At 48.0% G+C, this 20,388-nt stretch overlaps 1 protein-coding gene across 2 annotated transcripts in view; it reads right to left on the reverse strand.

Annotated features, from left to right (window-relative positions):
- Positions 1-555: 555 nt before the first annotated feature.
- The window catches only part of LOC138064084 (nuclear receptor subfamily 2 group F member 1-A), a 22,262-nt gene continuing 2,429 nt past the window's right edge, over positions 556-20,388 (reverse strand). Inside the window, exons 2-4 of one of the 2 annotated variants that reach the window (XM_068924986.1) lie at positions 18,947-19,474; positions 14,049-14,236; positions 556-690 (exon numbers count right to left, since the gene is read on the reverse strand). In XM_068924986.1, the coding sequence (XP_068781087.1) occupies positions 571-690; positions 14,049-14,236; positions 18,947-19,474 (836 nt within the window). In that variant the 3' untranslated portion in view covers positions 556-570. Of the gene's footprint in view, positions 691-11,158; positions 13,965-14,048; positions 14,237-18,946; positions 19,475-20,388 lie in introns of those variants that run through there. The other variant, XM_068924987.1, reaches the window with a different exon arrangement.

The raw sequence follows: 20,388 nt of genomic DNA on the forward strand, positions 1-20,388 counted from the left end.
CAAACAAGCAAACAAACTTTGTGGGTTATTTAGATCCTGCTCTCAAAGAAAGCAAAACAAAGACAGAACGTATTAAAGGTCTTTAGTTTCTGTTCCGTGACGGGTCACCTTCATTTTGGAAACTTCCAGGGATGCTAGGGAAAAAATTAAATGCTTCTACTCCATTTTTACATTCTTTCTTTAAAATTTAACCACGGCACTGGTGATCTGTAGACATTGTAGCTAGCCTGCAAGTACATCCGAAGGTTTAATACTAAATAGGGGTCATTATAAATTCTCCTTCTAAACTGTCGCCTGTGTATTTGGAAGAAAATCACTAACACAGATACATGCCTAGGTATTACAATATCTTTATTGCCAAGTTATTTTAAAATTTTACTTTACAAATTCAAAAATTTTCAATCACATACAGATATTTCCTAACCCGAAACCATGTCATTTTCTGTTCTGCAATATTGCTTTTGTTGTTTGGGCTTTTTAATAACTTATTGATTCACTGTTTTGTCTACTTTAGAGCGCTAAAACGTTACTGCAGGTCTCTGTAGCCTCTTTTCTCTGTCTTTCTTTCTTTCACTCTCTTTCGCTGTTTCTTTCTTTCTCGTCTTCCCTTTCTTTCTCATTCCCTTCTCTCTTTGTCTCTTTCTTTTGGTCTTTTTCTTTCTTCTTTCTTTCTCTCTCTTCTCTCTCTCTCTGCTTTATAACATTCGTAGAAAGAGATCACAAATGCGGTTAGGAAAATAATGCCTCAGACTCGCTAGCAAGGAGGTACGCCTAACTTCTTAATAGTCACTTATGAATGCTCTCAAAATGGGAGGATTGATCTGAAAAACCCAGAGATCTCTGCCACACTCTAATGCGGCTTCCTCCATCCCATGTATCTGTGTCATGATGCAGAAATGATGAAATTAGCGTTTAGATAATAACAGTATTAAACTATTTCGACAGGTTACAATATTTAACCCTGGCACAATAAATGAAAGGCAGCTCTGCAAGGCAATCTCTCGGCGGCAGGTCTGGGGTGGTGAGGGCTCCGCGGGAAACATGTGGAAAGCAGGTTTGAAGTAAGCCACTGGGTGCAATCTCCCTCGCCCTGACGGTCCCCGTCTGTCTGTCTGCCTCTCAATCTCTCTCTCAAGTTCACAGCAGCTCCTGAAGTTCAGCTGCAACCCATAGGCAGGGACACTGGAGGCTTGAGCTGAAATCAGGCTTTAACTTCTAGAGTGTCTTAGTAAATCGCACACTTCACCATCAAGGTTTTCTTAAACATGAAACCTTTTCCAAGATAGGGAACCCAGCTGTTTAATTTAACATTGATTTATTGCTTTTAAAAGTAAATTTACACACATGCCAACAGCACTCCGTTTTGTTTCCCTAGACCCAAAGATTTATTTTCTACTTAGCGCTTGTCTGACAAAACAATGTCCTTTAACTTTATTACACATCGATGAGGAAATCTGTCTTATTTTTGGCTGGATTTATTGCTCTGTTACTTGTGGAGACTTTTTGTGATACAGCAAAAGCTAAGGTCAGAAAATACACACAAAATGAAAGCCAGGCGTAGAAGTAAACACCAATAAAGGTAGCAGCAGCTAGTTGATGATGTTATCGCCTCTGTTAAGAGTCCATCTACAGCCAGGATCACAATTAGAAAAGGGAAAAATCATTTTAATTTGGAGCATGCAGGTAGTTTTTTACGGTGATGACAGGCTCTTCCTCCAATTGCAGGAGTAAAAGGTCTCTAATATCTCATGGCTTTTTGCAAAGACAATCTGGAAAATGTAACTATAATTATTGAAGGGAAAAAATACAGGGTTATCCATACCATGCTGCCTTACCTCTGCGCAGTAAACTCCCAATTACCAAATCTATGTGATGGCTGAACTCAGGGGAATTAGAATGTACTTTGAAGCAGCTTTTACGGTACACTTCATCTACGTTTTGGTTTTCTTTAGTTCTCATTAAAAGGCCACTTTCTTCTTTTCACTGATATACTGTCTTTGTGTCCTTCATTTCACACTCTCGGAAAAAAAGTTCTCACATCTTATCGGGGGTGGGGGGGTGGGAGGCAAAATAATAATAATAAAAAAAACCTGTGGGCTGGATTTCTTATTCTTTCCCTTTTTCCCCTCTTGGTGCAAGTCTTTTATTCTAAAGCAGGGGTTGTTCTTACTAACGAAAGGTCCTTCAATAAAAGTGCGAACGGAGGGATATTTTAGCAATATTTAGAAAGTAAAATAAGAGACGGAGACAATGTGAACAAATCTCTCTCTTTCTTTTTCTTTCATTTTTTCTTTCTATTTTTTTTTTGTGTGTGTGTTCCGTGCTTAGTCTCACAAACTGATTTCTCAGAGAGGCATCTAATAATCACTTTAGAGATGTTCAAATGAGGACACTCGCTCTTTTCTAGTAAGAAGTAAAGATGTGACAGGTTTTGTTATCAGGGGTATAGTGAGAGCTTTGTAAGATATTCCTTTTCTTTCCCCATAAATACACCATCCTTAAATAAAGACCCCCTGTCTTAAAGCGTGACTCTCCCTGCTGACTCTGTCCACTTTCTGTCCGGTGTGTCCACATAAATCCAAACTTCATGTCACTTAACATATTTTAATGATTTTACCAACCCAGGCAGGATTTTTTTTTTTTTAAGAAAATGGACATTACTTTTCTGTGTTAAACCCCAAGCCCGCTTCTCTTCGGACCAGCCTTCGTGGCAGAGAAAATAAACCACGGCACCAAGCCAAACAGAGGGGGAACTCGGCGGAGCGCTGGAAATTCGCCTGTTCTTATGAGCGGTGGTTTGCCGGTTGACCTTTGGGGTGGGGGGAAATAGCGCCCTGCCACTCAGAAAGGGGCCGTTTCCTTCATCTCTGTGCTCCGCAGCCAGCAGGCAGGCTGGCGCCGTCCCCGCGCGCTCGCGAACACGCGGGGACGCGGCCCCACGCGGCCGAGCCACGCTAGGCCCCGGGCGCCGGGGCAGCCGGGCCGGCTCGGGGAGCCTCCGTGCTGGGGTGGGGGGCGGGCTTTGCGCGCCCCGCGCAGCCCAGGAGGGTGTGTGGCTTCAGCAGCCCAGCCCCACGCTGGGCCGCCCACTCGCGGGGCCCAGGCGGAGCGCGGCCCGGCGCCGGCTGCGGGGCACCCTGCCCTGCCCACGGCGCTGCGCCTTCGGCCGGGCTTTTTCGCCCGGAAAGGCGATGGGTTTAAGAGCCTTTTGCCGGGGGAGGGGGGGAAGCAAAGGGTCAATTTGGGTGTGAGCGGAACATCTGCAAAACATTCCAGCAGCTCATTCAGCGAAGAGCCCGGCCCTTTTTTGTAGAAATAATAAAAAGACACTAATGATTATAGATCCCAATTCTTCCCCTCGCCCCCCTCCCCCCAGCAAAGGACAAAGCTTAATGAAATAACCCGCATGTGAGCAGTGGCTCCAAGGGGCACCTCGGTCCCTGAGAGCGGGTGGACAAACGTGGAAACAGAGAAAGGGAAACGTGCAGCAAGTGGGCTCGTACCCACTCCCGGGCAGCTGGTCTGAAGGGAAGAGGGGACGTGTTGAGGATGCAGGTAAATAAAATCTAAGTTGGAGCCTTAATAAACATAGCATCCGGGGCTGTGCGTGTGCATAGTTCCGCCTTGATATGCAATTAAATTACAGCAAATTCCTCTTTAAATAATATCGTTGGGAATCCTTCTTTAAGATTCAAGGATGTCTGAGGTTAAGTAGCTTTTAAAACGTCAGTTCTAAATGGCTTATGCAATGAATAGCTACCTTCAAATCCTAAAACCATTATAAATATGCTATACATATGGATGCCAGTTTATCTCTACATATTTCTTTTCAAAATGAGGGAAGCATTCATAAAAAGCTACTTGGAACACTTTATTTTAGGAAAGCAGATGTTAATTTTTTCACGTATCATTTTATGAGCAAGTACATGTGTAACATTGGAAAGCATCCAGAACGCCTCTATTATTTGCTAAATGACTGTTAGTTGAGGCATATTATTCTCAGTATAACCAAGGTATAGGTTATATCAATAAAATAAACATCTGTGAGTTTAGCAGGAGAGGCAAAATTTTTTTAAGAGTTCCTATAAAAGTGGAAAAAGCATTTGTGTCGAGAGAACACACCTGCAGAGGAGTAAATTGGCTATTTGTACTGCTACATAGAAAACAGGCTCTCTGCTGCACAGTAAAAGGAGGTTACAAAACTCCGCGAGAAAAATGTGATCCTCACTGTAGCTTTCTGCACAATGTGCTAACATATCCTGGGCACTAGATTAAAAGCCCTGGGATGTTTTGTAGGCAAGCATTGCTCTCTCTCTTTAACAGCACAGTGCTTAGCTCGCAGGAATGTATTAGGCACAGTTTCCTCTTGTCAGCGTTTAAGAATTCCCAGAGACTTCAAGGAGTTGGGTTTTTTTCCTCTCCATACCAAAATATCTGTGAGATATGTTTGTGTTTGCAAGGAGTTTTACGAGAGCGTGCGTGCCTAAGAGAAGCGAGGCATAGTGCATTGGCATAATAATTAACCGTATGCAATATTTATTGTTCTGTGATGTTTGTTGTCAGGAAGGCAAATGCGCTCAATTGAGGTTTAACAAATAAGAGTGTTATTGACCAAATATAGTGAATAAATATGCATATGTATTATTTATCCACGTACACATGTACATACACAAACAGGAGCGTCTCATTATTAAAGATTAGGAGAGCTGTCTGCAACCTAGAGGCAGCAGCGACTGCTCCTGCCTCTTTCAGTCCTGCCCTACGTTAAGGGGCCAGGAAGGAGGTTTTTAGCATAAAATGCTGCAAATATGAAAAATAGGTCACCAATAAAACTGCTCTCAGCATGGAGCATAATTGTAACAAAATGCTGCTGAGTAAAATCGAGGAGCTAGCTGGCTGTGGTCGCCGAGTCGCGAGAACCATCTGGTGCGTATTAAAAGCGGGGCTGTAAATGTTGCTGAAAACCGAGGCGTTATCAGCTCCTAGAAGCGCCGGGGCCTGCGAGCCCTCCAGATGCCGGTGCGCGGAGGTGCGCGGAGGTGCGCGGGGGCCCGGCCCGGCGCTGCGCGGCTCGCTCCCGCGCGGGGCCGCGCAGGGTGTCCCGGCGGAGGGCCCGGCCCGGGGCCCGGGGGCAAGGCCCGCTGCCGGCCGCTCGCTCTGACGTGATAGGGTAGTCATGGGTGACGTCACTGCACATCAGCGCCGCGGAGCAAACGTGACCCAGGCAGGAGCTCATCTGGTTCCCATCAACTTGCGAAGTTTCTCTCCCTCCCTCTTTTCCTCCCTCTCCCTCTCGCTCTTCTCCAAACACGTAAGCACGCTCCGCACCGCTCCGCTCCGCACCGCTCCGCGCCCCGCTGCGCGGCCCCCGCCTGCGCCGGCCCGCTCCCGCTCCCGCTCCGCGGACCCGCAGCCCCTCGCCGCCAGGGCAGCGCGCAGACACCGCGGACGCCGCAAACGCCTCCGAGGGGCACTGCCCGGCTGCGTCCCTCCTCGTCCTTCCTCCCTCGCTCCCTCCCCTCCTCCTCCTCCTGCTGCCGGCAGCGGAGCCCTCCTGCCTGCGGGACGCCCCTGCGCCCTGCCCGGCCCTCCCTGCTCCGCCGCACGTTCCCGGGGCCAGATGCACCTCCCGGCGCCGGGGCACCCCTAGCCGCCCCCCCCCCAATCCCACCCCACTTCTTGTCTATTTTCGTGCCGTTGTTCTTCCTTGCAAGTAAACTTCGGCTGCCAGTTCAGAGCCCGGCAGTGCCCTGGCTCCTTGTTGTACTGAGGGTCACTTACTCTTTTCTCGAGGTTGGACCGCGCTCCTTAATCTCTCCTCTTCTGCTCGGGCCGTCAGGAGCTGACGCCTCCTCTCCCCTGCACCCGCAGCTGCTACAGAGGCTCGTCGGGATAAACCTGCTGCTAATGACGGCCCAGTGCAACGCGCAAAGAAATAAAAACTCTCTCTCTCTCTCTCTCTCTCTCTCCCTCTCTCTCTCTCATTTTTTCCTCCAGGCTGCATTCCCCTCTGACCGCTGCCTTCCTTAGTTGTGGGAGCTATATATCTTCCCTGGGAGTCATTCGTGGGGATTTTTTAGGTGGAAAGGCGTTTCTGCGGAGTTATTTTTGAGCGGGGACCAGTGCCCTATATCCAGAGGCTTTGAGTGAAGTGCAGATTGAGACATATCGGGTTCCCTATAAAAGGATCATTTCTTGTGGGAGGTTGGACACGAAGTTTGGACTCGTGACTTGCATTCCTGAGAGACATGCATATTTTAAAACAACAAAGCAAGCTCGGAAGAAGGCTTAGAGGAGGGGAGAGGGAGAGGAAAAAAAAAAACTTGGAAAGAAGTTACTAAGTGACAAACATCTGTCAGCATGGACCAATTTGTAAGGCTCTCTGCAAAAAAAGTACCTGACTAGTTTTATTTATCACTTCAGGGAGCCGCAGCTACTTTGCTGGAAGTTTGTGTGACTCTTTAGCCTCAGCAGCGCCGTTCAGAAATGTAGTTTGGCTCCACTCTCGAAGTTTAAAGAGTTTTCTGGCCTTTGCATGTAAGTCCCTTTACTGACTCTTTGTGTAGAACAGGTTCAGTATTTCCGAAGATATTTGACCCCAAAAATAACCCAGAGGAAAAAAAAACAAAACAAAAAAAAACAAACAAACACGAAGAAATTACCTCGTATATCTGTTTAATAAAGTTACCGATATATTTGATCCTGTAGCGAAAAGAATGACTAAAAAATGAAATAAAGTAAAAAAAAAAAAAAGTAGCCTGGTCTTGTTGCAGTGTGTGAGTGGTGGGAAGAGGAGCCGCAGTGGTGCCGTGTCCCACGCAGTCCCACGGCCGTGGGAGCAGCGCCCGGCCCCGCCGCGGGCAGCTCTCCGCACCCCCGGCCGGCGGTGGCAGGGCAGCAGCTCCCTTTGCTCAGCGGCCAAGGAAAAAAGAGAAAAGGGGAAAATATATATATATATATAAAAAGATGGGGATGGAGAACCCCAACAAGAAGTAGGTAGGTTTGGGTGTCTTTGGATTGTTTTGACTGTGATTTTTCACGGTGCGGCAGAGCAGCGAGTGGAAGTTCACTGTGCAGATCCCACGGATAAATCTGTTTCTCTTAGAGATTTGGAGACAAAAGGAGAGGAGGCCTAGTGGTGAGCTGGATATCTCTGTTAGTTGTCAGTGCAGGTCCATGGGCAGGGAGGGAATGCTAATCAGCCCTCGCCGAGCGGGCTGCAGGCTGGGGCTGGCTCTGACACACACACACACACACACACACACACACACACACACACACACACACACACAACCTCGGGGTCTCTTAGCCCCCCTACACACACACACACACACGCACACACATTCACACACAGACACACACACACAGACACACACACACACACGCACACGTCTCACTTCTCGGCAAGCACAGGGATCGATAGTGACCTCACGGTTTGGCCATTGCTTTATTTATTTGGCCGAGCAATGATATTACCAGCCTTAAACGTTATATACAGCAAATGTCTTCCTAAATCAACACAATAGGATAGCTTACAGCCACCAGCCTGCTTCTCCTCCAAGGAGACTGTCTCCCCTCCTTTACTATCCTTCTTTTTTTTTTTCTTTTTTTTAACAACTGGGGATATTTTATACCTTGTAGTTTTGGATTTGATCCATTGCTTTAAGCTTGATGGAGGGTTCTGCAGACAAGGAGATGTATATACACTATTATACAGCCATCATTGAGATTACTAACAGTGAGTCTCTTGTCAGCCAGACGGTCCTGCTTTGAAACACTACTCACATTATCCTGATTTTTCAAAATTGGGGGTAAGGGAAGGGAGGGGAGATACAATTTCCCACTGTCTCCTTTGTTAATTGTTTTCTTTCCTCGCAATTATATTTATAACCCGGTTGGGCCCGTTTCACGTTGTGTCTTTGTATTTCTAGTGGAAACCACGTGGGGGTGGGAGAAAAGATCCTGACATCCCTCCTCTCTTCCTCGCCCTTGATCTGGATGGGACCTCCAAGCCCACGCTGCCGCGCGCAGCAGGATCAGGCCAGCGAGGAGACCTGGGCTCCCGCACCACGGCCTCGCATCTCCCCGCCAGCAGCGCCGGGCAGTGACAAAGCGCGTTTCGACCCCTCCCCATACCAGGTTGATTTTATTTTATTTTATTTTTTCAGGTGGCTGCACCTTGCACCGGGGCAGCCATGGGAAAATGTCCAGCGCGATCTTAGACATACTTTAAAAAAAAAAGGCGGGGGGGGGGGGAAAATCCCAGTGATCACACAGGCCTTCAGAAAAAGAGAAAGAGAGGGAGGGAGGGAGAGGGGACAGAAGCTGTAACAAGGGAGTCACCTTGGCCAGTGGTCGCCTTTGTGATCTTTGCAGTTTCCGCCTTATTCTCCAGCTATTTTGCGCTGAATGTCCTGTGAGATCGGAAGAGAGAAGGGGGTAGGTGCTGAAATATTTAAGGGAGTATTTAAGCCCAGAGCCTTCAATGAATGAAGAAGGAAAAAAAAAAGTTGGAAAATGGATTCGCTGACAAGTAAGGATAATAAATGAGAGGCGCTTTCAGATAGATATCTCAGACGTGAAATTGCACCCAGCTGGTTGTGTAAGCAAACAAATAGTTTCATGTTAGGGACTCTCGACTTGTGGCTTGATGAATAGAACACGACAGAGGTAAATGGCTCTTTAACTCATTTAGGAATAAAACTCTTTGGCTTCCTAAGTAAAAGACCTGGTGACGCCATGGATCCTGAGCAAGCACTTTAACAAGAGTTTTATTAGTTTCCACTTGTATTCTCAAATCTCCCCCCTCAATCTCCTCCTCCCTTCCTTTTTTTTCTCCCCCTCCTTCTTTTTATTTCTCTCTCTCTTTTTCTTTTTTTTTTCTTCAAAAACGTCTTATCGTACAAGGAATCCCCCACGTCACTTGGGCTGGGAAACCTGGCACGTTGCAAGGTAACGGGGCAGAGCTCTGTCGGACAAGGCTTCATGGCAGCCATGAGCTGGGGCTTTGAAATGTATTTATTTATCGTTCTTACTGCGCCCCGGAATCACTGCAAAATACTCCTCTTTGGCTGCTCTGACCCGCTGGGGATTAAAAAGGCGGGGGGGGGGGGGAGGGAGGGAAATCTCACGTCAAAGTCAGTGACTGTGAAGCCAATTAGAAAAGGAGCCTTTGAAAACAAATATATAGATACATTTTGTGGAGATCATGCCGTTTCTAAAATTAGCCCGAAGCCGGTGGAAAGAAACTGGAAGAAAAGTGGGAAGAGGGGAGACCGAGTCTCATCTCTCCCAATAAAGCTCAAAGTAGACAGGATTAAGGATCGGGTCTATAAAAATGTTATTTCAGGACTTAAAAACTAACCCTTTGAATAGTCAAAATGCTGCATGAAACCGGAGGAAGCACATCCACAGTCTGGGTAATAGCCGTGCACATGTCATTAGGGGACATTGTTTCCCAGTGGCTATGCCCTTGCTCACTGGTGGCAGAGCTACTACAACACCGCCTAGCCCCCGTCCGTCTGTCCGTCCGTCCGTCCGTCCGTCCGTCCGTCCGTCCCTTCCAGCAGGGCTGGCTGCTCCACGAGACGGCTGATGTGCAGGCTCGCTCGCCTGGCAGCTCCTTGGGGGCACCTTCCCTGAGATCCCCGTTTGATTTATAAGCGAAGCTTGTGTCTACATCTACAACAGTTTAAATCTACTTCAAAGGAGTTAAAGTTCTCAGACGCTCAGTGAGTGTTTTTGTTGAAAAGGGAACGTCTGACTTTCATATGTCACAGGTAATTTTTTTAAGAAAAGGCAGGGACTTTGTATTAAGCCCTTTCCATGCGCTAAAATATATATTTCTCTTTGTGTTGGGAGCCAAACAGAGTTTCCTTCGCATGAAACAAAGTAGAATTTACTTTTCTTTTATTACTTTTGCTGTCACTTAAAATGACCCCCAAGCCACAGGCATTCGATAAAACACTTTCCGTATAAGACCCATTATTTACTTGGCAGTAAAAGAGGGTTGGGTGGTTGGTTTTTTTGTGTTTTTTTTTGTTTTTTTTTGCATATAGGCGACCCCACTTCATGATTAAGCTCGCCGCTTTCAGTGGTATTAACTGTGCAATGAAAAAGGTCACATAACGGTGGAGGGTTGTCGGGTTTTGTTTGTTTGTTTGTTTTTCCTCCCCCCCCTTTATATTCAGGCTGATTTGGAGGGGTTCGGGAGAGGTCGGGGCTGCTCTCCCGGCAGTGCTGCAGGTGAGGGCGGCCGCGCCGCGCCGCGCAGCGCCGCGGAGGGGGCTCGGGGCCGACGCTCCGGCCGGGGCGAGGGCACCGGCGGCCGGGACCTCCGCGCCTGCCCGCGGAAAGGGCAGCCGTGCCTAGGCCAGCCGCCCACGAAAGCCCCTGCATCAGCCCTGGTTCAACCTTCCATTTAGAAGTATTTCCAAATATTTATTGGATGGAATATATAGAAAAGGCCTAATTGGGCAGTGGGAGGAGGCAAGCTAGTTAGCGAGGAGCTCCGAGGTGGGGCCCTTTGTATGGGTCGCTCCCCAGACCGCAGCGGCGACACACACCGCTCCGCTACTCGGGGCTGGGCTGGGCTGGGCTGCGAGCGCCGCTTTTTTCTTTTTCTTCTTCTCTTTTTTTCCCCCCCCTCCTTCCCCCTTTTTTCTCCCCTCCCTTGAAGTGCTGCCGAAGTGGTTAATGAGCCCCCCCGGTGGTGCGGCGGGGCAGGCGGAGCCCTCCGCGGGCGGGAGCCTCCGCGCATCGCCCTGGCGCGGGCGGCAGCGCAGGGCAGCGGAGCGCCGCGGAGCCCCAGCGCGGGGGCGCGGCGGGGCGCGGGGGCGGCGCGGCCGCGGAGCGCGGCGGCGGGCAGCGCCCGGCCACCGGCGGCGGGCAGCGGGCTAGCAGCGATAACAAGGCAGGAGAAATTTAACTGGAGATGGTTTTAAAACAGTATATTGTAGGTAAGAACAAGTCAGCAGAAACTTACGCAGGGGCCCGGGCCCCTCTCCACATTCACATTTTTAGCATATAGTGTTTGGTGACAAGATCATACAATACTTTCAGCCACTGTATGAATGCCCAAGAGCTTGGAGCGTGGCAAAGGAAAACATCCACGAACACAACAGAGACTGGATATTTAACACTTCAGAACACAATACCGTCTTATAAGCAAAGTTTAATAAGGGATTGAAACACTTCTTTCTAGGCACATACATGGAAATAAGTGCATCTCGTACACCTCCTCTACACCTGCAAGTTTCTTGGCAATCGGTGGGTTATTATTATTCATAAATATGAAAATTAATTGAAAAATACGTTTCTGACCTACGAAAAAGTTTATCTGTTTTCATCAGTGGGATAACACTGTAATGAATATATTTACATCTCATTGGAAGAAACCGGGAGCTTTTTTCTTTTTTTCTTATTTTTTTCCCCTTTCCCCCCCCGCCGCCAGCTGGGTCCCCAGTCACCCATCCCACCAGAAGGCAATGCTGAAAAGTTACTTCAGCACCTGCAAGGGCTGAGCGTCTCTCTCCCCGTCTGCCGGCCCCGCCGGGAGGCCGGGGCACCCCCTCCGCCTGGGGAAGGCGACCAGTGCGAGGAACAAAGCTGTCGCCTGTGTAGCGTCCATGTGAGTTAGAAAGGGAGGGTGTTTGTGGGCCTAATTTCCGTCCTTGTGTGCTCAGGTTTGAACCCGTCTGTCCCCGCGTACAGCACCTATGAATACAGGCCGCGTCTCCATACTGAAATGTCCTCTACCCCCATAGAAGATCTGCCCGCGATGTTGATTATCCAGCTATAAGTGCCTACTGTATAGAGCTGCTCTCGCCTCGGATCTGCTGCGCCTAGAATATTAAAAACCCCAAGCGGGTTGGATTGAAGGATCTTGTTAATGCAAAAAAAAAAAAAATCTGGAGAGTATGGAGGACAGCAAATTAAAAGAAAAACATTGCCAATGACTCCACAAATTGAAAAGCCTGCCTCATCCCGGTTTGTTTGGAGGGCGCGGGAGGTGTCTGCGTGTGGGGGGGAATGTTATTTTTAAAGATCCAGCTTTATTAATACGTTAAGAAAGAGCTCCCTTGGTAGTATGTGTTCTTACAGCTCCGTCTCAGATCCTATAAAACATTAATGCACTGAAAGCTGTTACAGAGATCTGCACCACCAGCTAGAAGCATTGTGAAGCCTTTACCTTCAAAGAAGCTCCATTACAGAAACGATTTTTAATTTTCTTTACAAAAAAACCCAAACCAAAACGAAACAGGGCTTTTCGCACACATCTCCAATTCCTGCTGTAGGCAGGCACGGTACAATCCTTCGTATAGGATGTGCGCATGTATAGCCATGGTTTGTGTGTGACCATAACGTGCGCGCACGCACACACCCACACCTACACCCCCCCCACCCCCAACACGCACAAAACACACGCTCACTCACCACCCAACGAGCAAACCTCCAGTTAGATTTCTATATTAATGGGCTGGGAATACTCTTCACACACAGTGGTGACTGGAGTAAAGAAAAACAGCAAGAGTGCTCTTTCAGCTGATAGCCAAGGCAACACGCATGCACACACGCGTGTGCACACACACACACACGCACGCACAAACCAGAACACATACTCGTGGGTCCTTGAATCCTTGGGGAAAGAAACAAAAACCAAAAAAAACCCACCAAGTCTGTAACAAACGACTAACAAGAATCATGACTACAATATGCCGTATATTGTACACCTCCGCACAGTGATGGTAGCATACAGTGACTTCAATCCATGCCCATGAATGCTAAAAGGAAACAGCAAGGTGTGAACTCAGCAGAAACTCCAACTGATGGGAAAAGGTGTTTCAAAATGTGCAGGCCAGGGTAATACGCACATAAACGTTGGTGAAAAGTCTACTGCACAACCTCGGCGAAAGGAGTTCACCTATGGCATGACGCCGCCTGCGTTTCCCATCATCTCTTCCTAGGCCTCGACAGACAGCTCAGCCCTAAACTTACACAGTCAAGTCAGTTTTGGACTATCACGTGGTTTATACAACTTTGTTACCCCTTACAAGTATTTTTAAGTTCTCCCTTTTAACGCCAGTGTAGAAGTTAAAAATCGAGGGAGTACAACTCTGGGTTTTTTTTTTTGGTAAACTGTTGGCATGTTTCAAGCAACAAGACTCATGGGTTGTGGGGTGATAAGTCGATTTTTTGCTAAACTCTTTTATTTTTGTTTAAATTCTCACTTCAATTTTAATTCTTGAAGAACAGCTTCGACAACATATATCGCACTCATTATAAGAAGCAAAGGGTTATATCAAAAATTATTAGTATAGAATCACAGGAAACCTGGTTTGGAACCAGAAAAAAATACAAAACAGATATAGATACATAGACACAGGACAATTTTTTTATAATTATTTGGAAAATGTTATTTTCCCCTAATTCTTGTTTCTTTTTTTTTTCCTTTATGCGCATACGATGTTTTAAGTTTTACAAAAAATGAAAATAAAGACTAATATTTTACAAAATGAGTAACAATGTTCGTGGTAAGTGTTTGCGTGTGGGGTTTTTTTGTTTGTTTGTTTGTTTTTCTTTCTACACAAGGTTCAGTTCAGCTTCAACGCTTTTGTTTGTCTGATTGTTTCTGTACAGAATATATCCACATCCGTCCACAATAAATCCTGGAAGATCCATTATTCTCCTTCTGGTTTTATTAAAATCCCCTCGGTCCTTTTTTTTTTTTTTTTTGCTTTTTGTCTTTTTTTTTTTTCCTCCTCTCCAAAAATCTCCACAGACACAAGGTCCTTTCTTTGCCTCCCAAACACGGCCACGCATCTGACCCTACTCGGGCCTGTCTTTTGTGTCCTGCCTGTGTCCTGGGCCCCCCCCTGCACCCCAACTTCCCCTCGGTGCGTGCGCTCCCGCCTGTGCCGCTCCGCAGTGTCTCTACCGGGGGTGCGGGCCGGGCTCTAGGAACACTGGATGGACATGTAAGGCCAGTTGAAGCTGCTCCCAGACAGTAACATATCTCTGATGAGGGTTTCAATGGGGGTTTTACCTACCAAGCGGACGAAGAAGAGCTGCTCGATGACGGAGGAGGAGACGGTGCGCAGGGAGGGCAGCCGCAGCAGCAGCTTGCCGAAGCGGCTGGGCTGGTTGGGGTACTGGCTCCGCACGTACTCCTCCAGGGCGCACTGCGACTTCTCCTGCAGGCTCTCGATGTGCGCCGCGTCCGACAGGCCGCAGGCGTCTGCCCAGGCCACGCACACGCGGCAGCGGCGGCGGCGGGGGGGGAGGCAAGGAAAGGGGAGCGGGGGGCAAGCGGTTAGTGGCGGCGAAGCGGCGGCCCGGCCGCGCCCCGCCGCGGGCGATGCGCGCCCCGCGCCCCCGCGCCGGACCCGCCGCCCCCCCGAGCCGGCCCGCGGGCGTGCGCGCCCCCCGCCGCGGGTGCGGGGCGGTGGCGGTGGGGGGAGCCGCCCCCCGCCGCCGTTAGGTTAAAAAAAATATAATAGCAATAATAATAATAATAAGTGGAGCGGGGGGGGTTGGGGGGGTAGAAAATAAAACGCCAAACTGCGCGCACGCACGCACGCACGCTCGCGCACACGCACACGCAGCGCGAGTTTGTTGACATGGCTGCAAAGGAGATCAAGGGAAACGCTGGGGCCGTGCGCGGCTTGGAGGCTCTGCAAGGGCAGGGGGGTGCCCCGGTCTCTGCCTCGCATCCAGCCGCGGAAAGCCGCTCACGTCTCTGCAAGCGGCGCAGGAATCTAGCGGAGCGCAGCTCGGTTACGGCAGGCTGTGCTGAGCAGACATCTGCAGCTATCAGACACAAAGCTAGGGACGGCTGCAGTGGGTGAGCGCTGCCTAAGCGCAGCCAGAAATACATCCTTCATGTACGGGTGTATTTCATGTATATAGCTAGAGATATATCCCTCACACCTGGCAGAATGATACCATCTAGGCAAATACATACTGATCTGAGAGCATAAACTGGAACCCTTCAAATCTGCACGTTTATATATTTGCACGTCTGTGTGTGTACATGTGCGCATAGAGATATATACATATATATATATAGAGAGAGAGATGCATCTGCGTGTCTATACACACACACGCACACACACCCTCCTATCTCTGTGTAGGCATAACCCAAAGCAGAGGATAATTGTGCATCGGCTGCTCAGTGAGAGACCTGCACAAGAACCTACAGGCATAGAAACGTGGTGGGTTTGCCTCCATAGTTCATGTATCTACATTGTTTCGCAGATTAATAATAAATATTTAAAAAAACATAAGGATCACAGGGAGGCAGTCAGCTGGCAGTGCGGTTTAGTACAGATCAAAGCCAGACTTTGCTAATATATAGATCTGTATATGAATTAATGCATGTTAATGGCCCCAAAAGGACATTACAAAATTGTGAATGTAGAATTATGACCCTGGAAAGACACAACAAATTATTCAAAGCAAAAATCTGTAGCAACTGCATTTTTGAAGTTTATGTCTTTCTGTATCAAGAACCAGCTTTACAAAGCTTTCTGAACACCTTCATCTACAATACTATGGCCTCGAGCAAAAATACAAATAAAACAAGCCATAATTCAAGAACTTCTGAAGAAAGGAACCTTTGACCTGAGCTGCGGACTTGGTATCCCTCAGATATACAATTATCTGAGCCAGGCTGTTCTGCTAATCCATACTGTACCTTTAATGCAACGATATTTTGCAACATCTAAAGCACCAGGCTGCAGCATATATATGTATCAAAAGCATAGGCCTGCTCTTGTTTCCAATATATATCAGAACCACAGGCCTGTTCATATGTTGATTGCCACAAATCACACTCCATATTTACATATATCTTGCTATTTTACATGCATTATCTGCCCATTATGCATTAGGATCCTATTCAACTTCCAAACAATGAAATATGAAAGGGTCTTACTGACACCCTAGCAGGGCTTTTTTTTTTTAATGCCCCATATGTCATACCCTTAAGGTTAGTAAAATATTTATCAGATATTTACGATAAGTGCACCTCTACTGCAGGTCACTGGACAGTGGGGATGAGCAGGCTACTTGCTAGAAAGAAAAAAAACGTATTGGGTTTTATGTTAGATCTCCAAACTCCTAGGATTTTCTCAAGTCGATAATATCTATTGAGCTTTAATTATTTTAAATGGTCTAGCATGCGCGTTTATTTGGATTTTATTTCGCATCCGTAAAGGTAGCAGGGAGAAGGCTTAATTCTCCATTCAAAACGGGATTCAAAATAATAATTAAAGGATGCAAAGCTCGAGTAGATTATTCATTCCAGAGAGGTGGGATCCATGGAAGGGATCCATGGAAAAAATAATGCAATTCGTGTTTACCAAAGGTGAATTATTACCCCGTCTAAGAAAGTGGGCTACTGTGAAAATTCTGTGCGCCTCACTTTTTTATATGGCAGTGTGTCAATAAGGGAAAGCTCTGTATTTCTTCCTGCAGTCTATGGAAAAGAAATTATGTAAATAAATAACCATTACTGTTCAGCACACTCCAGCCTTCTCCTTTGTAGTACTGGGAATGTATTTCATGTTACGCGTTCAGAAGAGTTTAGTGTTCAGAAAATATAGGTGTAATCAGCTGGCATCTAACTAGAAATCAAAGTTCTTATTGCGCTGCAAATAGATTTATTGGATTCATGTTATCTAGCTCGGCCCCTTCCTGGAAGCATTTATTTATTACAAGAAAGAGGTAGGTGTATGAATTAATAACATAAAAAAAAAAAAAGAGAGAGAGAGACACGCAAGAAAGCAGCAGGTTTTGGGTCACGACCCAGTCTTTGGACGGTGTCCAGAATTTTACGGATTAAATACACTATCCGGAACCCAAATGTAAAAACCACAACAGGAGAAACCCATGCCAGCTTTAAATGCTTAGTCCTCAGCGAAGGACTTAGGACAATATGCCTAAAAATGTCTTTTCCATCAGTCAAAGTTTGTTTAAAAGTTGGATGACTTTGAGAAAGGCTTCCCATGAATTCCCCTCTGGCTAAGCAATCAAAACAAGTTTAGTCAAAAGTGGAAATGTGTGGATGGGGGTAAGGGGAAGGGGTAGATTACTCCTGACAGCTGTATTTCCATTTTCTGAGATGCCCCATGCGATCCTGGTCCAAAATAATATTATTATTCCCTTTCTAAACCCCATTCACGCTCCACTCAATTGTTGGGAGAGGCTTCTCCCCTCGTAAACATTTAATTATTACGTTTGTTTTTAATATATGGAAATGAAATGCTCTTCTAAAGCCACTGGCTACGTTTCTAGCCACGGTCGATCGTGTGAGGAAGGTAAAAGAAGAAGAGAAGAAGAGAAAAGGGGGGGGGGGGAATCCTCAAAAAGTGTCCTCTTTTGGGGCAACTGCTTTCCTGGGACCTTTTGCGGAGAGAAGCGCTGGGACTCAGACGAGCCCCTCTCTGTTTAGAAATAATCTCTTAAAGTAGGGTCTGAAAAAAGGAGGGCTCTCCCAGATTGGCCCTATTTATTGATGAACATCCTGAAATGAATGGGAATGGAAAGTATGCAAGTCTGCAGGCAGGCTCTGGAGTTAAATCAGCCTGATAAATGCTGCCAGGTCTCTTTGTCACTTTTGAAAAACATGTTTCCATCAAGAAGACTTATTAAGATAAAATGCATTAAAATGTCGAGCTGGCTATTCAGTAAATCTTCCATTTGTTTTAAGATCTGCACTTTATCCTCTGCAAAGAAATATTCCCTCCAACACTATAAGACTGCATTTGCACTGGAAGTAAAAGGGGGCAGTCACAGTACATGTCTTCGACCACCCTGCATACAAATTAGATACTCCTGTCTAAATAAATTATCTGATGTTCAAATCGATATTAATACTACATTTGCTACATTACAATATTGTGCAAATTTAAGAGTCATTTTAATACAATGTAAATACTATTTTTCATGCATGAAAGGCAACAAATATTGATGGATTATAAACTGCTTACTGTTAAACAAGGCCTTTGAACGATTTGCCATCTTTGTTCAGGAATGCTTTTAATTTTGCCTCGGCCTAGTTTTAAGTCAGATTTATTGGGACTGTTTATTTATTAGTTACTCGGAAGGCCAGTTTAATGACAAAAAAGAGGAGAAACCGAAACAGGAAAGACATAGGGGAAGGAAAGAGAAAAAAGAAAAACAAACAAGCCCCAAAAGTGGCAATTAGCCCCGTCGTGGCGATAATTAGAATAATAATTAAAAAGTGACATTGCGAGGCCTCTTATCTTGCCTTGTTTCTATTTCCTATGTTTCCTTCATATCATTCGTCTTTGATGTTTATAAATTTCTCTCTCGCAGGTTATAATAATAAAAGATGTATTATATTCTTATAGGCTACAACCAGAGCACTTCAAAGGCGATGTTAATGCACTTTCCTGCTAGTTAATTTGAACCATCTATCATAAGAAAAATTGTTAACATGCATGCATGCATGTTTCCACCGCCTCCACTTAATTTGCTATTTTTTTTTAGGCAATCTGTTAAAATTCCAATATTTGTGTGGTTTCGCGCGGTGGAAAGATTTATCTCCGGGCTGGGACATGCCCCCTTCGACTTCCTGCCTCTATTATGTTATTATATTTCTTTCCGAGCTCGAACCCGTTTCTGACGAGCCCCCAGCGCTCCGGCAGCTGCGGGGCCCGACGCCCCCGGCTCGGGGCGGTGGGGCGGCCAGGGGGCAGCGGTACGCGCTGTGCGCGGGTGCCCCCCATGTCCCCCGGCAGAGCCGAGCCGAGCGGCGGCCGCCGGCTCCCCGCCGCGCCCGGCCCCCGCGCCCGGCCCCGCCGCCCGCAGGGGGGCTGCGCGCCCGCGCCCTCGCCCGCGCCCGCGCCCGCTGCGGGAGCCCCCGGCCGCGCCGCGCCGCGCCGCGCCGGGCCGGGGGCGCCGCCCGCCGCCCGCGGCTCACCTGAGGTGAAGAGGACGATGGCTTTGAGGCAGCTGTACTCGGCCGAGTCGACGTGCAGCGCCTTGAGCTTCTCCACCTGCTCCTGGAAGATGCGGATGTGGTCCATGAAGGCCACCACGCGGTCGGCGGACATGGGCGAGGCGTGGAGGCCGGCGGCGGCCAGCAGCGGGGCCACGTGCAGCGGCATGGAGCACTGCGCCGCGTTGAGCACGAAGAGCTCGCTCCAGGTGAGCCGCAGCAGGGCCACCTGGTCGGTGATCTGCAGGTCGGGGAAGAAGGGGATGTTGCGGGCCCACTCGACGGCGCTGAAGAGCAGGCGGGCGGCCAGCTCGCAGATGTTCTCGATGCCCATGATGTTGTTGGGCTGCATGCACTGGCTGCCGTAGCGGGAGGTGGGGTAGGGCTCGGCCCGCAGCAGCAGCGAGATGTATCCCGAGAGATAGCAGTGCCCGTTGAGGGGGTCTCCGTTGGTCAGCGCGTACTGGCCTGGGTTCGGCTGGGTGGGCGGCATCCTTCCTCGCTGAACCGCTGACAAAAAGAAGGAGAGAAGGAGAGGAAATGTGCATCCAGGAGGCTTGCAGGCATCGCCCGGCCGCGCTGCCAGCCCGCCGCAGACAATGCCGCCTTCCCCCGGCACACGCGCACGCACCGCCGGCAGCGCCGCGGCCGCGGAGCCGGCACCGCCGCGCCGGCCCGCATCGCCCCGGCCCGGCCCGGCCCGGCCCGCGCAGGCAGCCCCAGCCAGCAGCAGCAGCAGCCAAGCGCCCCCCGCCCCCCGCTACGGGCAGGCTTAACAAAATAAACACAGATTAAAAAGCAGAGGGGGAAAGGAAAAAGAAAAAAAAAAAGCCAAGGCAAACAAGACAAATCCGCCCCCCGGCCCCCTCCCCTCTCGCAACAAAAGGCGACCCCGCACATAAAAAAATAAAATCAAAGAAATCCTCCGGGTGGTAAGAAAGTGGGGTTAAAAATCACAGCCAGCTGTTAAAAATATAGCCAAGCTCTGTTGTGTATTCCAGCCGATTGCCCTGGTAGCACTGAGATTTACAAGTGAACTGCTGCGTTGCTTTTCTTTCCTTTTTCAAATCATAAAAAATAAATGCGTCCATATTCTTCAAAAATATCACATCATTACCCTTAAAACTAGACCAGGTCACAGCCCCCCAGCTTCCCACTGCTAACTTTATTACACAGAACAAGCTTTCCATACAGGACCCCCCTCCCCCGCCCAGCAAAGTTCGCCCTGCTAAAAGGAAGAGAAAGATTAAATATTGTCAAGGGAAGGGGGAAAATAAAACAAAAAGGTCCGAACTTACAATAGCCAAACATTCGTGGAAAAAAAAGGGGACGGTGTAATTAATATCTTTGGTGCGCTGTTGCCACTGCAAAAGCCTGCAGTCAGCGTTGCACAGTGAATGCACAAGCTTGCAACTGCAAAAACA

Source organism: Struthio camelus, chromosome W, assembly GCF_040807025.1.
Source record: "Struthio camelus isolate bStrCam1 chromosome W, bStrCam1.hap1, whole genome shotgun sequence".
Taxonomy (NCBI): domain Eukaryota; kingdom Metazoa; phylum Chordata; class Aves; order Struthioniformes; family Struthionidae; genus Struthio; species Struthio camelus.